The sequence below is a fragment of the Euleptes europaea genome, chromosome 16, assembly GCF_029931775.1.
Source record: "Euleptes europaea isolate rEulEur1 chromosome 16, rEulEur1.hap1, whole genome shotgun sequence".
NCBI classification, from domain to species: Eukaryota; Metazoa; Chordata; class Lepidosauria; order Squamata; family Sphaerodactylidae; genus Euleptes; species Euleptes europaea.
In genome coordinates, this window is record NC_079327.1 from 56,746,519 (window position 1) to 56,767,654 (window position 21,136).

General features: G+C 42.1%; 1 protein-coding gene across 1 annotated transcript in view; it reads left to right on the forward strand.

The window, feature by feature from the left end:
- TSPAN7 (tetraspanin 7) overlaps positions 1-15,173 on the forward strand; it is a 161,142-nt gene extending 145,969 nt beyond the window's left edge. Inside the window, exons 7-8 of the mRNA XM_056861744.1 lie at positions 10,858-10,930; positions 15,150-15,173. Of these exons, the coding sequence (XP_056717722.1) occupies positions 10,858-10,926 (69 nt within the window). The 3' untranslated portion in view covers positions 10,927-10,930; positions 15,150-15,173. The remainder of the gene's footprint in view (positions 1-10,857; positions 10,931-15,149) is intronic.
- Positions 15,174-21,136: the final 5,963 nt, after the last annotated feature.

The window sequence follows — 21,136 nt, forward strand, 5'->3', positions numbered from 1 at the left end:
TCCTGAGGTCATCTGTTCATTGATTTTTCTTTTTCCAATTTAAATGGAGTTTCTTCTTGGGAATATCAATTACAGCCCAATTAATGACTGCTTCAAGGGGGGGGGGAAGTACCCTTTCTTTCATTGGGTCAAAGAAAGGGTAACCCAATAAAGCACAGGATTAAATGGAGCATAAACACATGACAAACATTTGATCCATGGCTTGCTAAGGCTTTCACAGCCCAAAGCTGACTTTGGCTTAAAGGAAATAATAAATTCAGAGAACTAGTATCTTCAAAATAAAATCATCTGCCTACTTGGACCCATTTAAAATGCTCACATTCAGGGCCATCAACAGCAGTGTTGTTTCATTTTTCAGTATATCCAATTAAAAAAATGTATATAAATGCCGAATCTGAAAAATTAGGACAGACCAATGTGTTAGTGATGTTTTCCTTGAGAATTTCACCTTACTCATTTAATTTTTCTAGCTTTAACCAGAAAAAGGTTAACTGTAGCTGGCTGCAACAATTAGATCAGAATGATGTCTGCAGATCCCAACTGGATTGAATTAATACTGGTCTCTATAATGTAAGTCATAATAGGCCATTTAGTTCAACTGTCTGCCCAACAGGAAGGGCCCACAAAACAAATGCACTCTTCTCTCCCAAGATAAACTACTAGACACTCAGTATATTAAACTCTTTTAAGTATTCTCCTACAGGGGTATTTGCTAGAGGCAATTAAGAATTCATATATTTAAATAAAACTAGTTCCTCTGCCCACCCAATCAAACTCATTGTCAGGAAATTCAGGAAAGGCAAAGGAAGAACTTCATTCAACATACAAGCCTTTTATGCATGGGTTGTTCCAGTCGTGGTCGACTACTTCAGTCTTCATTTTGATTATGCATGTATTTTCCAAGCGTCAGAAGTTGCCTCAGTCTCCCCTTGCATTTTCCTTACTTTTCAGGATGTTCTACCCTGGGTTTAAAGTATTCCTCAATGCAAAATCGAAAGCTGGTCCAGTGCATACTTGTCACTTCTCTTTCCCATGTGTTTCTCCCTCTCATCCAACCCCTCCCTTTGAAGCCATTTGCGAATGCACTAGTGAGAGATAGCATGCAGCTGCTTAGTTTCACAGCGAGTGTGGGTCAGTTTCAGATCGAACAGTTGAGAGAACACTGAAATAATCACAAACAACCTATGCGCTGGCAGCCCCCCATTTCTAAGCACCCTTTCTGGTCTTCCCCTTACAGTCTGCTCACCCTCCTTTGCTTCTTTCTTGCAAATTCATGTGCAAGTGTGGGGAGGCGCAGTGGTGGGGGGTAATGTGGTTGGTCCTTTTACAGCTGCAGTAAATTAATGGCTGGCAGACTGAGCAAGCCCAAGAAAAAGGTGCTGCAATGTCACAGGCTAGTTGCAGAGGGAGGGGAGAGGGAGTGTGGGTCAGTTTCATATCTCAGCAGAATGGAACAAAGCTGGCCTGATTTGCCACCCTCCCCTTATATGCATCCTCTTATAGGCATGAAAGCCCTTTTTTGTTTTGGTGAGTGCCAGACTACCAAAACAAATTGGTTGAGGTGGGGGGGGGGGTCTGGATCCTTCTATGCTTTGGCTGTAAAATGGCCACTTCGTTCAAATCAAATGAAAGAATCCTGCTGTAGGGCTGGCAGGAGCTGGTGACATATTTTTTAAAGAAAATACACTACAGCCAATTACAAAGCAGCATTTTCAGGGGGAAGGGACTCACACATGGTTCAGAAGCTCCATATTTTTCCTGGGGATGCATAAGTGATCACAAAGTACTCCATGAATTTCTTTGGGGGGGGGGGGAAAGCTCCTGTGCATAGTGTTTTGAGAATTCAACTGCAAATATTGTGCAGTTAAACAGCAGATTCATTGGAAATAGACCATGCATAAAGGGCCATAGTTAGTTAAAGGAGTTAACAACCATCAAGTAACAGGTAGCTATTGAAATCTCTTTTTAAAAGGGAGAGCAGGTGGAGGCAGTTGCCGTGCTGGAGAAAAGCTACTTGCCTGGTTTTTATGTCACAAAAAAGCCTTGGCTGTTGAGGCTTAAGACTGTTCTGGGGCGGTCAGTCAGATCCACAAAGAGTTAACACCCCCCCTCCACTCACATGGTGGCAGTTCTACCTGGGAGCAGAGGATTTGAAGAGATAGCCTCTTTAAGTACATGCACACTACAGCAGATCCCATGTTCCTTTACCCTCAGCCAAATTGGGTGGAGGATAGGTCTATGGATGGCTGTTATGAATGTTAGATTAATAGAATCTCCACATCCAGAAGCAGTGTACCTCTGTGAATTAAGTGCTTTAGACAAACAACAGGGGAGCAGTGTTGCTGCTATGCTCTGCTTCTGAGCCTCCCAGAGGATCCTGGCTGGATGCTGTAGGAAACAGAGTGCTGACTAGCCAGGCCTTTGGTCAGATTCAGTAGGACAGTTCTTGTGTTCCTGCCTCTGACACTGCAGAAAAAAGAAGTAGAGAATCATTATTCTTCTACTGGCAGGGGTGTCACCTCAAATAAGGGGTCTCTAGCACCCTCTCCCTCTTTTTCACTCCACTGTCACCACTCACCCTTAGGGCAAGAGCACATCCTTCTCATCAGGCACGCCCTGTAGATCCCCAGGAGCATTTATGAGGTTCCCTTGTCTGGTGAGAGTTTGAGCCCCATTTTGCCCTCCCCCCTTCTTATGCCCCTCCAAACAGGGTTTTTTTAGGGGTGTGTGTGACTTGGTAGGGAAAAACAGACTTAGTTGTTTGTAGTTCTGGGCAAGACTGATTGTGCAATGGCAGGTTGCTGGGAGTATCAAGTGTATCAAGTTCACTTTGCTGAAACTCTGAGCCATGATCTTCCTAGCATGCCAGTAGCAAAAGTGGTTTTTGCCTACAGCAATATGTGATCTAGCCAGCTTTTAGGAGAGGAATATTCATGGGGAGGGGCAATAGCATGTTACCCAACTGTGTTTTTTAAGTGATTTGTTGTAGAAAGATTCCTTGAGGCTTGTTTTGCATTTGAGAAGAAATTCCTTATCCTTTTTTCTCTCTATAAAAGGTACTAAAATGTTACTGTGTATATAGGGAAATGGGATACCTTTTACTCTTCAAATCTGTTTTCCTTGCTGCAAATCCAAATGAGAGCTTTTTGATAGTAATCAATTGCACGAGAATACATCAAACAACCTTTTACCTTGAGAAGAATTTAATCTTCCATAAAAAAGCCTCAATTTCTTCCGCAGCTGAGAGAACTCTCCCTGCTGACCTTCTCTTTGCATAATTAGTTAGAGATCGTTTAGCTTGTGGAAAAGGCAAGCTCTCTGAATGGAAAAAGGGGACGTATGCACTTGAAAGCTTCATACTGCTATGGCACTGAATTTGAAAAAGCTGCCTTGGGGCTGAAAGCATCCATACCGTCAGACTGACAAGCTTTCCTACTGGGTTATCTAGAAATGGGTTATCTGGGCCTGCCTTTGTCCCACAGTTACCAACAGCCCAACTCTCCTACCTCTGCCCACCAATGTGGGTTCAAAAGCCACTGTTTCAAGTTTGCAGAAATGAAATTAGCTGTTACTGATCTTTTTTCAGTTGGCTGGAGGAGTGCCTAGGGAACCACTTTAGTGTAATACAGGGTTGGAGCAGTTCTATAGCTGTCCTGGCTCTGTGTAGAACAGTGGCCTCCTCCTGAAGCGCAGGATGACCCAAAAGAGGGGAGAGACATTGTTCAACATCCATGGCATTTCTCACATTATTTGAAGGCAGGCAAGGAATAGCTGAGGGTTGGCCATCAAGTCCAGCTGGCCATGTGACCAGAGGCTACTCTCCACAACTAAGACTTTCTTCGGAGAACTGAGGCCGGAACAAGCACAGTGTATATCTGGTGACACGCAGGGTCCTCACATAGGTGTAAAGATGGGGGTGGGTAATTAGACATTGACCATGCTAGCTGGGTAACTTTAGATTAGCAATCATCTTGTTACCCGAATTGCTCTTTTAAATGGGGAAATTAGCTTGAACAATCGGAAACTACAATATTTATAAAGCGAGATCAACCTGTGTATACCAGAGTCCGTATTTCTGTGACCTTAGAATCAAGACAGAGACAAATGGATACCAAATTAATAGTGTTTATGTGTTCAAGCATTCAGGGGTGCAACACACAAACATACATAGAGTCTAAGAATTCAAAGGTAGGAGAGAGAGAGAGACGGTTGCCAGTGGCAGGAATATTTTCACAGGATATAGGATACCTTATCTTGTAGAGGAGTTGTCCCAAGTTCCATTAGGTTATAATACAGGGGGGGGGGTATGGATTACCTTGGCTTTCCCAGCGGGGCTGGGAAGCTGGGTGGCCTGGCATTACTGCTCAGACCGACAGAGTGACAGCAAGTGTGGAGGGTAAAACCTAAGAGAGAGTTATGGGTGTGGGCTACCCCAGTTATACTGTTTCTCTGGGGGCAGGATGATTGGATTATCCCGGGAGGTTCCCAGGTGACAAAAGGTGACAAAAGACCCTGCCAGGGTGGAAATCTATTCTGATTCCAGTGGCTTGTGCAACCCAGGAAGACAATAGGAGTCTTGCTGATGAGATTAATGGTCTGAAACAATAGGTGCGATCTTTGCTAACGTCCGAGGATCGTTATCTCAATGTCTCTGAATGGCTTTGCTTAAGCAGTCTGATGATGCAAAGGGGAGGGGGGGAAGAGGACTGCGTGCGTGCCTGGACATGTCTTGTAAATGACAGCCTTCTTGATACTGGGTCAGAGAAAGATGGAGTCCCTCTGGTTTTCTCCAAGAGGCTTCTCTGCCTGTGGCTTCTTCCAATCAGTCTCACTCGCTGGAGCGGGAGCCCTCCCCATAGCATTTGGGGCTTGGCGCACGTATGGAACAGTGGTGGCACGCATCTGTTTGGGTTGGCATGACCAGTCCAGGAGATTGGCAACCCGTATGCTTACAATCATGCAGAGAAAAGTAGGACCAAACCAGGATATATACTGTAAAATACGAATGGTCAAAGACTTGATGGACTTGATGGGCCTTGGTCTCATCCAGCAGGGCCTTTCTTATGTTCTTATGGAAATTGGTGGCAAATTCCATTATGAACACCCTGGATAGATAGTTTCCTGTTACTTCCCAAAATATCCCTGTACATTTAGGAAAGAGGAACCTAGACAGTCATTTAAAAGGTCACTGGTGTAACTCTTGCATGATAGAATTGCAGCCATGTTCCTCATTAAAGAGGAACAAATTATAGCTTTTAGAGCTATGTTGGTCTGATTTTATTGAGACTACGAGCCTATGCACTTATTTGTAAATGTATTGAAAATCAGTGTTACAATGTATGATAACTCATTTGTTTTCATATAGTAGAAGTCTGGTGTATTTTGCATTTACCATTTTATTGTTTTGTTTTGTTTTGATGGGCTGATTAATTGCCAGGGTAAAATTAAGTGTTTGTACATAGTTGTGTGAGGCACAGTACAGCAGCAAATAGGACTAAAAAATATAATATGAAATCACACCTATTGTGGGCCAAAGTTGAACCTGTATAAAACTGGAAACTGGGCCTAAGACTCAGCCTGATTGCACCTATGCTTTTCTGTACAACAGTCGTTAAATATGAGTTTGCCTACAGCTTTTGTGATTGACAGAGCACCCAACTGGGGAAAAAATGCCAAACAATTGTTTCCTAGAACATTCTCTAAAACATACTTTTTACTAGAAAATTAGCCTTAAACCAGTATTTCTGTGATACGGCCAGTGATTTCTCTAGCTCTTAGCATTATTAAAAGTGCTGTATAACTCCTGTGAAGGGTTGTGCAAAACAATTTTTGGGTAAATTTCGGGTTTATTGGGCCTAATTTTTTCAGTTAACCTGGAACAAGCCATACCAGTAAATTTTGATATTCGGCTTATTTCTGAGTTTACCAAAAAGGCCCATTATAGTGTTTGGTTTTGTTTTTTTTTCAAAGCTCCTGGGCAGGGTCATTTTTGGAGGTAGAGTACCCCAAAATTGCAGCATGGCTTCAAGGGACTCTCCTTGGATGGACACCAAAGCTTGATGAACTTTGGAACAGGGGGTCCAATTTTATGGGCCTGCAAAGGGGTCAGCCCCATCCTCCAGGCATTTGCGAGCTGAGCTGTCCATCAGTTTTTTAGGTTCAAAAGTTCAGCGTTGCCAAGGACTGGTGGAAAAAGCCGATTGACAGCCTGGCAGGGGCTGTGTGAAGGAGAGTGCTCATCCGCACAGCTGAGAAGTCTCCTTTGGAAGCCTGGTGGTAGGAGCACTTGAAGCTGACACGTTTTAGTTGGAGGGTATATCCCTCCGGATGGGACTTAGTGAGCCCTGTCTTTTAAAAAAACTCTTATGCTTGATCCAGATTAACCCACTGAACCGTGATGGCTGTGTGGTTGGATGTTGGTCAGACCAAGTCTTCTGTTGGGTGATATACCTGAAAAGTTGGTCAGACCAAGGTGGCTCCGATTATATGACTCCTACCTCAAAAGCCAGTCAAAAAAAGAACAAAACCAGTCAAAAAAAGAAAGGAAAAGGGGAGCAAGCACAGAACAATGCCTCTGAGTAAAGGCGAATAGCTGAACCCAAAAAAGCCAAATATTCTTTTCGGGAATCGCCTATTCACCTTCAGGCTGACCCCCAGGTTTTGGTGTTTGGTAAACACGAAGCCCAAAAATTACCTAAATGGCTAATTTCGGGTTTATTTTCGGTTCTGGTTTATCAATATGCACAACCTTTCTCCTGTGTCATTTATTGTCTTGTGAAATATATTAAGCTAAGAGATCCTGGGTGGCCTGAGATTACCTTGCACCTAACTAGTGCTTCCCATGTCCAACAGATTGAGTCACGTCTGCCACTCTCAGCAGTCTAGCCACCACAACACCACAGAGTTCTTGTCCTGATTAACAGTGCAATCCTATTGTAAGCCCTTGGCCCAATCTGAACCAAAAACCACATCAGAGACAGTCAGGTCCAAAGAAGCTGGTTTTTACTGGTCAAATAGGTTAACAGAGCATAAAGAAAAGGTGACAGCAATGGAGCTTGCTGGCTTGCACTTGGTAATATAAAAGCATAGAAAAAAGCAAGAGATTACAAAACACAAACAGCGCTGTGGTTCCCACAGCTTCAAAAGGATTTAGGTATGCATAACAGTCCTTGAGTCTGGTCAGAGGGAAAACGAAACCAACTGAGACACAGGCCTGACACCTATGTAGTGCTGGTTCAAGTCTAAGCCTACTGAATTCAATGGTCTTAGACTGGAGTAAGTCTGCATAGGATTGTACTATTAATCGTGCATCAGGTTTCTCCTCTAAAGATGACAAAAAAAGATACTGAGCAAAATAAAGTTAGGGGGAAAGATAGATCAGAGGAGGTCACACAAAATCATTAATTCATTCTTCTCCATGTTTCAGGTTATTGAAGGCCAAAGGAACTTACATTTGAGTTTTTCAGAATATAGGAAGTTATATGAAAAAGCAAATACTGCCCATGATACATACTCTCATCCCACAATCTGGTAAACAAGTTTTTCAGGTTTTTGTTGCATTTCAGAAACATGCAAAACCTGTTTGACCTGAGATCGCCATAGGGAAAAAATGAGGCCTGTCAAAACAACCAGTGCTCCTATAATACCATTTCCAGTTCTTCTACGAGTTTATTGTCTGTCTCCCATTTAGTGAGATGCAGAAAAGACTGAGGAATTTGAGGCAGTGTGTTTTGACTGGAAACTAACATTAATCCAAAAGATTACTACTTGTCGTTATGAGAAAGGAAATAATTGTAAAAAGTAATCTAGAGATAGATATCACAAACATTAAGACATAATAGAAGGCATCACTCCAGAGTGAGGGGCCCATATGCCAAATATTATGGATAGGTTGTTTTTTCAGAGCTTGAATGATACTAAAGAAAGCCGTTGATGAATGCCGCTCAGAAGTTACTACACAATCAATGAAGCTACCACTTGGGAAATGAGAGAGATAAGAAAATAAGAAAGTCTAAAAAAACTGTCTCCTTTTGAGCTGCAGGATATTATGCGACCCTCTATGTGATTTAGTAATCTGCTGAATTGATATTCACAGTGCAATCCTGAACAGTTACACCATCCTGATTCCATTGTAGTCAGTGGATTTAAGAGGGTGTGACTCTGTTTTGGATTACTGCCATTCCAAATGACAGGTGACAATATGTAAGCATTCTGATGTAACAGCCAAGTAGCAGTTTCACCAGTCTTACTATTTGTACTAGAGAAAAGAGAACAGTTGAATGTATGTTGGACTTACCAGGTTACTAAGATACTTCTCCCATACATGCATGTAATCCTTTTTGATTAAATTTGTAGCATGTTAAATTCAGCTATCAAGTAACACACAGGGTTTGTGTGCCATGCCCAGTTTCTTGCAGACTGTGCTACAGATTTCTCATTCTTGCCTCAGCAGAAGGCTTCTTGCTCCAAAGCACCACCATTAGCAGAAAAGATTTCTGGAATCCAAGTCCACAGAAAGCAAGTAACGGTGGTAGAAAATCTCCCATATGACTTTGTACATGTGTCAGCCCTTGGCCCACTTGAACCAAAAACCACATCAGAGACAATCAGGTCCAAAGAAGCTGGTTTTACTTGGTTAAAATAGGTTAACAGAGCATAAAGAAAAGGGTGACAGCTATGGGGCTGGCTGGCTAGAACTTGGTAATATAAAGCACTGAAACGGGGAGAGATTACATATCAAAAACAAAGGTGTGTTCCCAGAGCTTCAAACAGTGTTCAGTGGGCATAACAGACCTTGGCATAACAGTCCTTGAGTCTGGTCGGCGGGAAAGCAAAAGTAAACATCAACTGAGATACAGGCCTGACAACATGACAGCTCATGTTGCATGTTTTTAATTAGTATAGACTCTTATTTAGAATTCTTATAATTTTGAGGAAGCTAAAACAGTAGCTAAATTTAACTAGCTAAGGCATCTCTAGGAGCTCCGTGGCGCAGAGTGGTAAGCTGCAGTACTGCAGTCCAAGCTCTGCTCATGACCTGAGTTCGATCCCAACAGAAGTTGGTTTCAGGTAGCCAGCTCGAGGTTGACTCAGCCTTCCATCCTTCCGAGGTCGGTAAAATGAGTACCCAGCTTGCTGGGGGTAAAGGGAAGATGACTGGGGAAGGCACTGGCAAACCACCCTGTAAACAAAGTCTGCCTAGGAAACATCGGGATGTGACGTCACCCCATGGGTCAGGTGCTTGCACAGGGGACCTTTACCTTTTAAGGCATCTCTCCACAGTGTATTATTGCAAAATGTGGATTGTATGAGCTAATGTTGGGCCAGTCACACACTCTCAGCCTCACCTATCTCACTGGGTCGTTGTGAGGATAAAATGGAGACAAGGAGAACAAAAAGGCAGGGGATAAATGAAGTAAATAAATAATATTGCTATATTGATCACATAAAACATCCCTCATTATCCAAGAATAATTCAGAGCATGGAATGAGAAAATGAGAAGGGTGTTTGGGGGACATATGAAAGAAGGACCACCAGAGGTCAGCAAGTCCACATTTGACGCGGACTAAGGAATCCACAGAAGGAGCATCCTGAGAGGTTTTGGATGTGCCTCACTGGAGGGATGCAGCCCACAGAGGAAACTAAAGAGGCACTATTCTATGGCAGTCAGAAGTCTTCCAAAACCTCAGTGCTGGATTGGACAGATGGCATATTGAATGACACACAATACTAAGGTGCTTAGGAAGATTAATGTAATTGTCAACTTCGATAAGATGGGCAAAATTTAGTACAGATTGCAGAGGGTTTGTTAGTAGCATGTTTTGCTCTCCTTCTTAAGCACACTCAGTTGTCAAGGTACAGAAATGTACCAAGTAAGTTTTACAGTGCCACAGTACAAAATGCCCCAAGGATCAAATGGATGAAACAAAACAGTATCAGACAATTCTGTGAGCAGTTTCAGATGCTCAAACAAGTGCTGCCATTCTCTTCTGCAGTAAACTGGTGTCACTTGTAAAATCTGACAAAGGATGTTGGGTCAGGAAGTTGTGCTAGCTGTATCCACACCTGCAGTCTATGGAGCTTCCCTACGCAAGATACTTTTTTAACTTTACAGGCAAATCCTGCCAGCTGAATTCGGAAGTGTTTGTGTAGGTGGCACACCTGTCTGTAACATCTGAAACTCTTCTTTGTCTGATCCTCTGCTGTTGCCACATCTGACACAGCAATAAGTGGAAAGCACTGCTGTGACGTGGAGGTGAATGTGCCGGTTTCAGCACCGTGATCATTCCAGTGGCCACGACAGTCCAGGGAGTGTGGCTCTGGGTTGTGCACCGCTGTGCAGCTTGAGCACAGCGACTGGCCACCGTGGAGTTTTTATGGATCAGCTGCACCTCGGCTTACAACCAGTATAAGACCAGCCTAAGATTTGTACCAATGGGGTGTATGCCAACATGCCTATGAGATGCAAACCCAGAGGATAACTGTAGATTCTGCTGATGTAGGCGGTTCTCATCCTGTAAATGGTGATGATGAGCCATTTGGGCTGAGAGTGCATCTAGGGTGACAGGAATAAAATGTATATTTTTAAAGTAAGCCTTACCTAAAGGCAAATCTTCCAAAAATAGAGATTCCTTTAAAAAAAACAATTCACAGAAACTATTAGAGCTGCTCTTCTGCAGTTGCATTAATTCTGTGGTTCTGTAATGGCCTTAAAACAGCAATATGTAATATTTGTGCTCTTACATATTCCAAGGGTTTTTTGAAAATAAAATCTAAAACATTTTCTGTGGAGTCAGTGGTTTGCACAATGACACTTGACCCCTTGTGTGATATTTCTCTCTCCCTCTCGCCCACAGTTGATTGGAATGCTCCTGGCATGCTGTCTGTCCCGATTTATTACTGCCAATCAGTATGAGATGGTGTAAGAAGGTGAGTCTGTATACTGCTGTGTGCAAGAGGTTGTTCTCCCCAAGATGACTTAGATGCCTCACCTCCTTACTTCCAACAGCCATTAAAGGTCGTCTGCATATACCTAGTGGATGGCCTTTGCAGAAGTTAGAATGGTCCCTCTGCGAAAAGATGTTCTCTGTTGATTGGCATTACTGGAAAATGAGAATTTATGAATCTGCCTTAGTATACGTCTAGCCCAGTATTGTCTGTTCTGTTTGTCAGCAGCTCTCCAAGATCTCAGACAGAGATATTTCTCTGCCCTTATACCAAGAGGTGCTTGGGATTGGGGGGTTATTGAACCTGAAATTGTCTACAGGCAGAGCATCTGTTCTGCCACTGAATTATGGCTTCTGTTGGGTTAAAAAGAAAACCTAAGCAAATAAATACCCTCCTGTGTATTCAAGTGAGACTGGTCTCTTGGTTTTAGCCACCTATCAGGCCTGTAGCTACAGGTGGGCATATGCCGCTCCAACCTCTGAATTCCCTGCTTTCAATTTTTTTATTTTTAAAAAAGTAAGCCCAGGGTCTTCAATCTTTTCTTTATGCCAGCTATTTCTGAGTATTGACAAATATTCTGATCTACTCCCCCCCCCCCCATCATGTTACCATTATTTTAGGGGTCGACTGAGAGATCAAACAGCCCTGGAATAGGCCCTTTCCTATAACACCCTCTCCCTCCTTCATAGCCTTCTAATGGAGGGGGGATGGGCAGCTGCTGAGGCTGAAGCAGGTCAGTGCCTTTCAGTTGACTATGCTCTTAGAATCGACCCCTTCCTGACAAGTGGTATGTTATCTTACTCAGTTAGTCACCTAATTAGCAGGACACAACTTAGTTTACTTACAAAAGTAAGACTTTTTATTGTAGTGCTTCAATCAAAATATATATGTATGTGTATGTATGTAAAGCCTTTAACATATAAAGTATGTATGAATGTAGATGAATACAAAGTCTTTAAATGTTACAAAAGTTCAGACATTATAAGTCTTAAACATATTTCATATTACAAGCAATCTCTAACGCAATCTCTATCTTAAATCTCTATATTAGAGTTTCAAACCTTAAAACAGTAATAATATTTCATTTAGAAAATACAACAGTTACAGAAATCTGAAAAATAGTTATATGTACCTTGTTCAGTGAATAAAATCTGATTTAGTTAAAAGAATCTTAATTCAAAATATCTAGAATAGCATATAATTAAATAGACATATGTTACCCATTCATGTCATCTGTGAAACCCTCCAGTCCATAAGGACTAGAGAGATCTGAGAGTCCCCTGTCTATGTAAAGACAGGTTAAATCTCTAAAACCCTCCATTTGTAGGAGAAATCTCTGAGAATCTCTAGTATATGCAAAGACTAGAGAAATCTCTGAAAGTGCACACAAGGACTGAAAGTGCACACAAGGACTGAAGAGGTCTTTAAACCTCCAGTCCGTGAGGACTGAAGAGCTCTGTGAGAACCCCTAGTTCATGCAAGAACTAGGAAGCTCTGTGAACCTCCAATCCATAAGGATTGGAAAGCTCTGAGAGCCTCCGATCTACGCAAAGATCAGAGAGATCTATGAGACCCCCTAGCCCCCAAGGGCTAGGAAGATCTAACTTCTCTGCCTTTCTGCACCTGTATTTATATGTCTCCAATATTAATTAAATAATATCGTTTGGACTCAGAGATGGCCCCAACTCTAAGTCCACTTCAGCGTCTCCAACTGTGCAGCAGTCAGGATTGAATACTGAAAAGAAGTCCAGTGTTGCTGCTATCTGTGAACCCATCAAAGGTCAATAGCTTAAACAGTTCACTTTCATTACAACAATCAGCTATATTATCAATTCCATTATCTATAGTATTCAATTCTATTAGCATCTTCATATTCTAAGAACTGTGGATAAAATGAACATAATACCATTATTGTATCTTATACCTATAATATATAAATCTAAATACCATTATAATATTCATTCTTTGGACCCTTCTACCGTAGAGGATCTCTTAGCTGTTGAAGGAAACACACTAAAGTTGAATGCTTTGAGGCTACTAGAAAGGTTAAGGCCAGGTAGTAACTAGATCAGACACTTACAGCCCATTCCTGAGGGGGACGGCGAAACCTCTAAGGAGGCGGCCTGACCCTGCCTCTGACGTAAGTGCATGTAATCACGAGATTACACGCACTTATGCTGGCGGGGAGGGTGGCTTCACCGGCGGCCAAGTGCCGCGGAGCCGCACCTACCCCCTCCGCCGGTGTGGCCTCTCTGTGGGGCCGGCAAAGGTGTAGAGAGGCCGCGTAGGATGAAATGGCGTAGAGAGGCTGGGGGGAGGAGCCGCGGGTTAGGCGGCTTCCTACCCCCTTTCAGCCACTTGCACCAGCAGGTTCAGCCTCGCTGTTTTCAATGGGGCGAAAAGCCCCAGTTAAACAAAAAAAAGCCGCACAACGGCTTTTTTTGTTTAACGGCGTAGGGGAAACACCTTAGGAAGAGGTGCTGCTGCACCTCTTCCCTGCCATTCCCCTACGCCATCAGCTCAGGAATGGGCTGTTAGTATACTCCATTCTCAAGGTCTCTTCAGTGTTAGTTAGAGAGACAGCAGAGAAGGACAGCCAAAAACTGCTTTAATAAGATGTTAAGAAAGACAGACAGAACTTTGCTTTCCTATGCATATTATAGAGAAAGGTCTTTTTGCCTGACCAGCCTTTGCCTTCTCCAGTCCTACTAGAGAAAGACAAACCTTTAAATGGATTCTTATAAGAACTCAATGATTCCAAAATAGGAAAATTCTACAAATTTATACAAATCTATATAATTCTATATGTTCTATATGGCCTATTGGTGAATGGCCGTAACAAGGCCATCAGCCAACCAGGACTTTTCTCAGTTTCCACAATGACCAATCTGCCCATGCAAGTCTTTTTTCTGTCCTAGAAACAGAACACCTAATAAAAAGGGCACCGGAAATGAAGCTGTTACCTAAATAGCACAAAGAAAAGTCGTATAAAATAAGAAGTTAAAAATAAATAAAAAGCCTTTTGTAATCTTTTCTTTGGACTTCCAGGGGTTGTATGAGCTAGGGAGGTCAGGCCTGGTGTGACAATCAGCAAAAGGCAAGGACTTTGCGGGGATGGGGGCAGCCCTCAGTGACAGCATAATGTCACTCCCAGGAAACCAGATGTTATATCACACCTCTGTAGAAATCTCTGGAAATTCTGTGGTAAAATAGTAAAGTTTTCACTGATTTCCAGAAAGGACTGACACCCCTTCCAGGATTTCCCTGGAAACAAGAGGCAGGAGTAGGGGGGATGGACAGGCAACCCTAGGATGAGCAGAGTCCATCTCATTCACAATAACAGTAATTGGTGGTAATGCAATTTTTCATAACTTTGCAGGTTTATACTCAAATTCAAATTTATTAATACAGTCAATCAGATCAGTAAAAGTAGGTATATATTAATTACAATGAAGACAAGCTACATGCATCTGACAAGCTGGGCTCTGGTCCACGAAAGCTTATGTTACAACAAGTGTAACTTGAACAAGTGTAGACTTAAAGGTGCCACAACACTCCTGTTAATTTTTGCTGCAACAGCAAACATGGCTACGCTTCTGGGATGAATGCAGTAGCTCCCACTCATGAGTCCCACATGCCAAAAAACCCACTACCTAGATATTGAACTCAGGCAGAACAATCTTGAAGGGGGGGTAGTTGCGGGATGCCCAGGGACAGCACCGTTGCACCACCTCCTGTGCAACTTGCGGAGGCATGGGGCTGCATTAAAATACCAGATTTCCCCCAAGCGCTGTGATGCTGCTCCGTAGAGTTTCATGGGGTTGCCACCATCCTTTTTTGCAGGCGCAAGTTTGCTGAAGAAATGCTACTGGCAAGGCTCCACCAATGCCTCTGCCTCTGCCTCGCGCTGCCGCCTGGCTCCCCAACACCGGTGTAAGTTGCCCTGTGCTGGCGTTAGTGCCTGTTTTCACGCCGCAAGTGGCGTTAACGCCAGCGCAGGAATCACGCCGGATCCTAAGTCAATTCCTCCCCCTGAGGATTGCACTGTTAATCGTTCATGTTTCAAAAATAAAGAATCATTAATTGAACAAGAATATTCTTCATATTGGTAGTAACCAACCAATTATTCCCTTCTTCTTCCTCCTCCTCCTCCTCCTCCCTCCCCCCTTCTCCTCCTCCTCTGTTTCTCTTATTTTTTCAGGGTGTGTGAAATACAGCACCTGTTTTCAATCAGGAACTGGGATAAATCTTGGACGACTTCTGAAGAATGTTAGAGCACATACACAACTATACACACACACACACACACAATACCACCAACCACCAACCACCTCCTTCTAAACTCTGTACCATGCGTAGTGTACCATTCTGTTGTGCCACAGAAGTAGCCTGAAACATTCAGCACCCAGTACTGTACACTCAATCTTGAAGGCTCTGCATATGATGGCGCTCTGTGTATGTTCTTGGTCAGATTGTAGTTGCATTGCAAAGTTAACAAAGGTAATTCATTAACAGCGGCGACTGGACTGCATGTAGTGACTGGAGGACATAATTAGCCTTTCGCCCATGGTTAATAAATGTCACACACATCCATATTAAACCTGTATAGAATATATATATATATAATTTTGGTTATCAGACTTTTAATTTCTTGGTTTTGTTTTATTGCTTTACCATGTTTTCCCCAATCTTACCAAACTTCCCCCTCCTCAAAACAACTATCCCCATACAAGAAGAAATGTAACATAATGTGAAGATACTTGAAAACAAAAAATTAATGTCAAAAATATCCTTGAGGAAAATTTGTCCCTCTGCATCTTGGATTCTTAATCAATGTTGTATGTCTTGTGCATTTGCCAGTAGGCCTTTGTTTAGTGCATTTTGCCTCTGAATCAGAACCTGTGTCATATTGTTACTAAGCTGTGTTTGCTTACTGTGAAGGCAGTAATTTTGCTTCCCTTTTATTAGATAATTATGGACTGTGCTGTAATGCGATCTTCCATTTTTTTCTGTCTCTTTTTGCATTGAAGTTGCCACAAAAAACATTGTCAGATCAATCAGCATTTCAAAAACAAAAAGCTTAAAAGGGCACATGGAATATTTTTTGGGGGTGGGGAACAAAAGTTTAAGACCTTTTTAAAAAAATAAGAATTTTTTAATAAGGCCTCTGTCTAGCATGCCAACAAGAATGCATTGATATTGTGAGTATTTGTGATACACATATTAATAAATGGAACCATTACGGATTTGTACTGGCCTCTGCTTTATTTTTCAACACTAACAGACTTTTTTTCCCAGCAGCAACTTATGAAAGCCTGCATCTTTAAGGATTTTGTTCCTCCTGATCACAATAGAGCATCATCTGAATGGGCTTATATCAGGGCATGGAGGTGTTCATTTAATGCACCTACCCTCAAATCAGAAAGCAGAAACAGCCTGGGTTGAGACCGCATCCTGCTGCTATTGCATCACAGAGAGATGGACCGGTCCGCTCAGCCTTGTATGTCTGAACTTGACATGTGATTCTTCTGTGAGACAAGAGACCTTCTACTGGTGACTTATTGTCATATCAGTAGCAGTTAGTAGCGTCCCTCTGCAACTCAGCTTTGAGGCAAGTGCTGCAGGCGCTTCGGGACCAGCAATTTCTTTTTCAGCAGCAGTGGGTTCCAATAGCTGCAGTGACACATATTTAGGCCTCTTTCACACCTTGTGTTTTTGCTTGTTATATAACCGTTTAGCCATGTTTGTTTGCTTTTTGTGTTCTGCATCAATGTGGTTCCATCACAGCCCCAGTTCATGCTCCATTTGATTTTTACCTGGTGTTTCTATGAGCACTTATATGGCTATTTTTCCATTATTAAAAACTATATCAGATAGGCATGTGCTTTCATGCATAATTTATTTTTCAGGTTATTTCTCTCTGAGAATTCATCCCCCCCAGCCACTACGGATCACAAGTAGCCACGCTCACCATCCTGCATGGTCCATCCTCCCTCCCCCACAATCCTCCTCATCCTCGTCCCTCCTCTCTTCCGTCCTTTCATACACATTTTTTTTCTAAACATGCATTGCACTAGAGATAAATCGTTGATGCCAGTTTATGGGGGATAGGAGGCAGCCATAACTAATAGTCCTCATATTACTCAAAATCAAGAGTCATGTTGCAGCCAAAATGAAATTTATGCCAAAATGATACCAGCACCCTTATTTTTTAATTAATTAATTTTTTTTGGCTACCCATGGCTATTTTCTTGCAAAAAAAATTTCCTTAGTTGCTCTGATTTAGCGATAGTGTGTTCATTTGAGCTTTGGTGCAGTGAAGTTGGAATGAGACCAGTACATTCTGCAGTGGAGGAACATGATCACAACTATAACAAAGCATTTTGAGTTGTTTTCATTATTTCTGTAGGGCAATTTCATTGATTTGCTGATCACTGGAGGGTCATTCTTTCCGCCGGTAGGCCAATCTTTGTGGGCAGGGGTGGGGATTACCTGAAAGACAGGAAGTTGTACCAAAAGAAGAGGTGTTAGAGGTGTAAAACAATCCTTTACAAAGTACCATTTTTTCTTCTCTTTTCTCTTTATTTTTCTATGTAGGGGGATACAAAAGAAAAAAAGGAAATAGGGATATCAGCAATACAATTAGAGACAGAAAGTTAAAAAAAGCAAATCAAACAGATTACATTGCTATGCTGTTCAATGCAGTTGTGCAATTAAAATAGCTACCCAACTTGCAAGAAATAATTTTAACATTAATAATCATAATGTTACTCAAAACTAATTGCCTTATCAAACATATCAAGCATATTTAGTGTCTATCCAAATATGTCAGTCAAATATTTAGTGTCAGTCAGGTTATCCAAATATGAAATTAAATGGGGATTCTCTACAGTTCATAAGCAATTACTCTCTTATTTTTGTTACCTATAATCAAACCTCAACATATTGATAAAATAATTTCAATTTTTTGTAAAACTGTTCATGGTTCATATCACTGTTTACCATATTGGTTAATTTAGCCATAATAGCATATTCCATTAATTTTCTTTCCATTCATCTATGTCCGGAAGGAGTGCCTGTTTCCATTTCCTCGCTAAAACCATTCTAGCTGCCGTTGTAACATATTTAAATAGATCTTTAAGTTGCGGGAATAATTTTGATGGTATAATACCTAACAACATATTCTTAGGATCTTGGGGAAATTTTTGTTGGAGCATCTTTTGAAGTTCCTGATGTATATCTTTCCAATAGAACTGCAGCTTCGGACAAGTCTACCATACGTGAAAGTAAGAGCCATCTGATGCATAACATTTCCAGCAGGCCACTTGATTTGTTTTGCTTGTGTTGTGCATCTTTTTTAACACTTTTGGGGCAAAGTGCCATCTACAAAGTGCCATTTTTAATGCAGAACCTTACAAACACCACAAGCTTGTTTTGCTGATCTTAATGGCAAGCTCATCGATTGCACCAAGCAGCAATCTAAAGGTACATGGCAATGGAAACAGTGGTCGTGGAGTCTCATGGAGGGAGAAGTTGGACCTCATCACAGCCTTAATCTGGTGGTCTTGCAAAAAATATGCACCTAACCTCCGCAGGTCATGGTGGGATCAGAGGAACTCTTCTCCCACACCATGGGTCTGTGCCCTCCTCTGAAAGAAGGTGAAAGAAAACCATCTCCTCTGGGCTCCTCCTGAGCCTCTGCAATAAGGAAGGGGGGAGAGGAGGAAAGGAGAAAAGAAACAAGTAAGAAAGAAACAGGGCGCAAAAGCACCAAAAAAATAGGCTGGAGCTGAAGAATGACGGAGAGTGGAAAGCTTGTAGAAGGTAATAAAAGAGTTGTAGAAGGTAATAAAAAGAGTCAGGGAAGAGTCAAAAAGAACAAACAGTGAAAAGGGTGGGTAGCTGCTGTGGAGAGCTATTTCCCAGCTGCTCTGCCTAGTCGAGGCAGGAAATAAACTGGCCTCAAGAGGCTCCTGCATGGGACACAGGAAGTGACAAATTAGTTCTGCCTCCCTGAGCAACCGGTGGGAATCACCAAGATCAAGATGCCCTCCTCAGAGCAAGAACTTTGTATTTTACACTCCACAGCTCCTACTCCTAACTAAAGGAGCTTAGGGGTGTTGTGCAAAATTCTAGATCCTGAGTAAAATATATTCATTTCAAATGCTAGCCATGTTCCTAAGTAGTAACCATGATGTGCACCAGGCCTTTAGTGGCCTGATGATGTGGCTTCAAATTGTTTAACAATAAACAAGGTAATTGTGCTGTAGTTCTGGCCAATAATCTCACTGCATGGACATCTGTGGTATCCAGTCATGAATTCATGCAGTGATCTGAATTTTACCATGATTCCTCAACCAATCTAAATGTAGGATTGCTAAGATCTGGTAATATCTGTGCCAACACGTGCACATGCCATAGACTGTCTTAAACTGCCATTATAGGACAGTCAGTTGCCTGAGGTTCATCTATATGATAAATCAGTAACTGGCCATAACAGGGCCAAAATTAATCACTTCCCCAATTGCTAAAGGAGAGAAAACACAGGCTGCTGCCATATGGGAAAGTGGAAACACTCTCCCGCTGCTGCAGCAGCAGTGAGCAGTGTGAACATTGGCATAGATAGTGTGTCTACACACCGTGTTCCTGCTGTGCTGCTGATGCAGTGACAATCATGCTGCTCTCCACCAACAGCCCCCTTCCCAGCTGAGCCATGGTGCAAAGCTGCAGGACAACTTAGCTGCAAAGAAAAATCTGTTAAAGCAACACGCAGTGGGCACTGTATACATTTGTGTGCCATCTGTTTTGATCATTTATGATTAAGTTAACCAAATAAACAGCACTTATGACCAAAAATTCAATTATCAAAAATATATTCCAACACCTCAGTGTATCTACTACTACTACTACTACTACTACTACTATACCAATGTCAGGAGCAGGCCTGTTCTCAACACTTCTGGATTGTTTTGGGTATCTCGCAGCTGCTCTGCTTTGTTCGTCTCTGCCAAGGACTATTTACCTAACGGACATTCCTCTTGGCTCCTCTCCCGTGGGAGCTTGGCCGAGGGGTTACCATGCCAACCTGTGTTATCTGATATGACCATATATACAACTGTGTAGATTCTGTTTGCCATTCCTGGCTTAGTTTAGTTTGCAAGCTCTGTTTTCCTGCCTGATTTCCATTAAAGTCAACTTTCCTTGGATTACCTGCCTGGGCTGTTGCTTTTGGGGAATTCTTCGGGACAAGTGCTTACATTAAGCCATACAATATTTCTAAAGATTTCAACAATACAAAACTTTGAACATCACTATTATAACATTAGAGTCCAATGGTTATGGTCCAGTCCTCCGTGAGCAAGAAAGGAATCCGGTATTTCCTCTTTCATAAACCAGTCTTTCACCAGTCGCACTTTGGAAAGGTTGGACTCAATCTACACTCTGTCATTGTACGGGCAAGGGAAAAAGCGGAACAAAGAAATAGATCAGAGGTATTTAAAAACAAGGAACAGGTAAGGGATAGAGTATTCACCTCCTCATTGCAATACACACACCTAACAATGGATATAAAAAAAATTATTGCTAGACATTGGCATCTTGTAAAATCTATACCAGGATAGATTAATACATACATGCAGAGTATACAAGGGCAAGGGAAGCCTTCTGGCCACCACAAATGTGGAAGGTGTCAATCCTGTTCGAGTTACACCAATTTACAAATTGCAATAGTAAGAACGTAGTATATATTGTCCGGTGCCCTTGTGGTCTTTTCTATGTAGGTGTAACAGGTAGAGCCATTAAATACCGGATCGGGGAACACCACTCTAGGATCCATAACAGGGTCCTAGAAGCACCCCTAGTGCAACATTTCAAAGATCAGGGACATGTGGGTACAGAATTAAAGTTTTTTGTTATATGGAAGTTTGAACAGAGAAGGCATGTGAGACAAAATATAGAAAAAAATATTATTGCAGCAGGAAGCTAGGTTTATTTTTATGCTTAACACTTTGACACCCAATGGGTTAAATGCATCTTATGATCTTACCTGCTTCCCATGGCTTGCCACTTTAAGAGGATGGATGGAGAGTTGCCACCTATAAACAATTACTTACCTTATAGGAGGGTTAAGATAGATGATTAACCTGGCACAGACTGACATAGCAGAAAGATAGGAAAGACTGCTGGTGG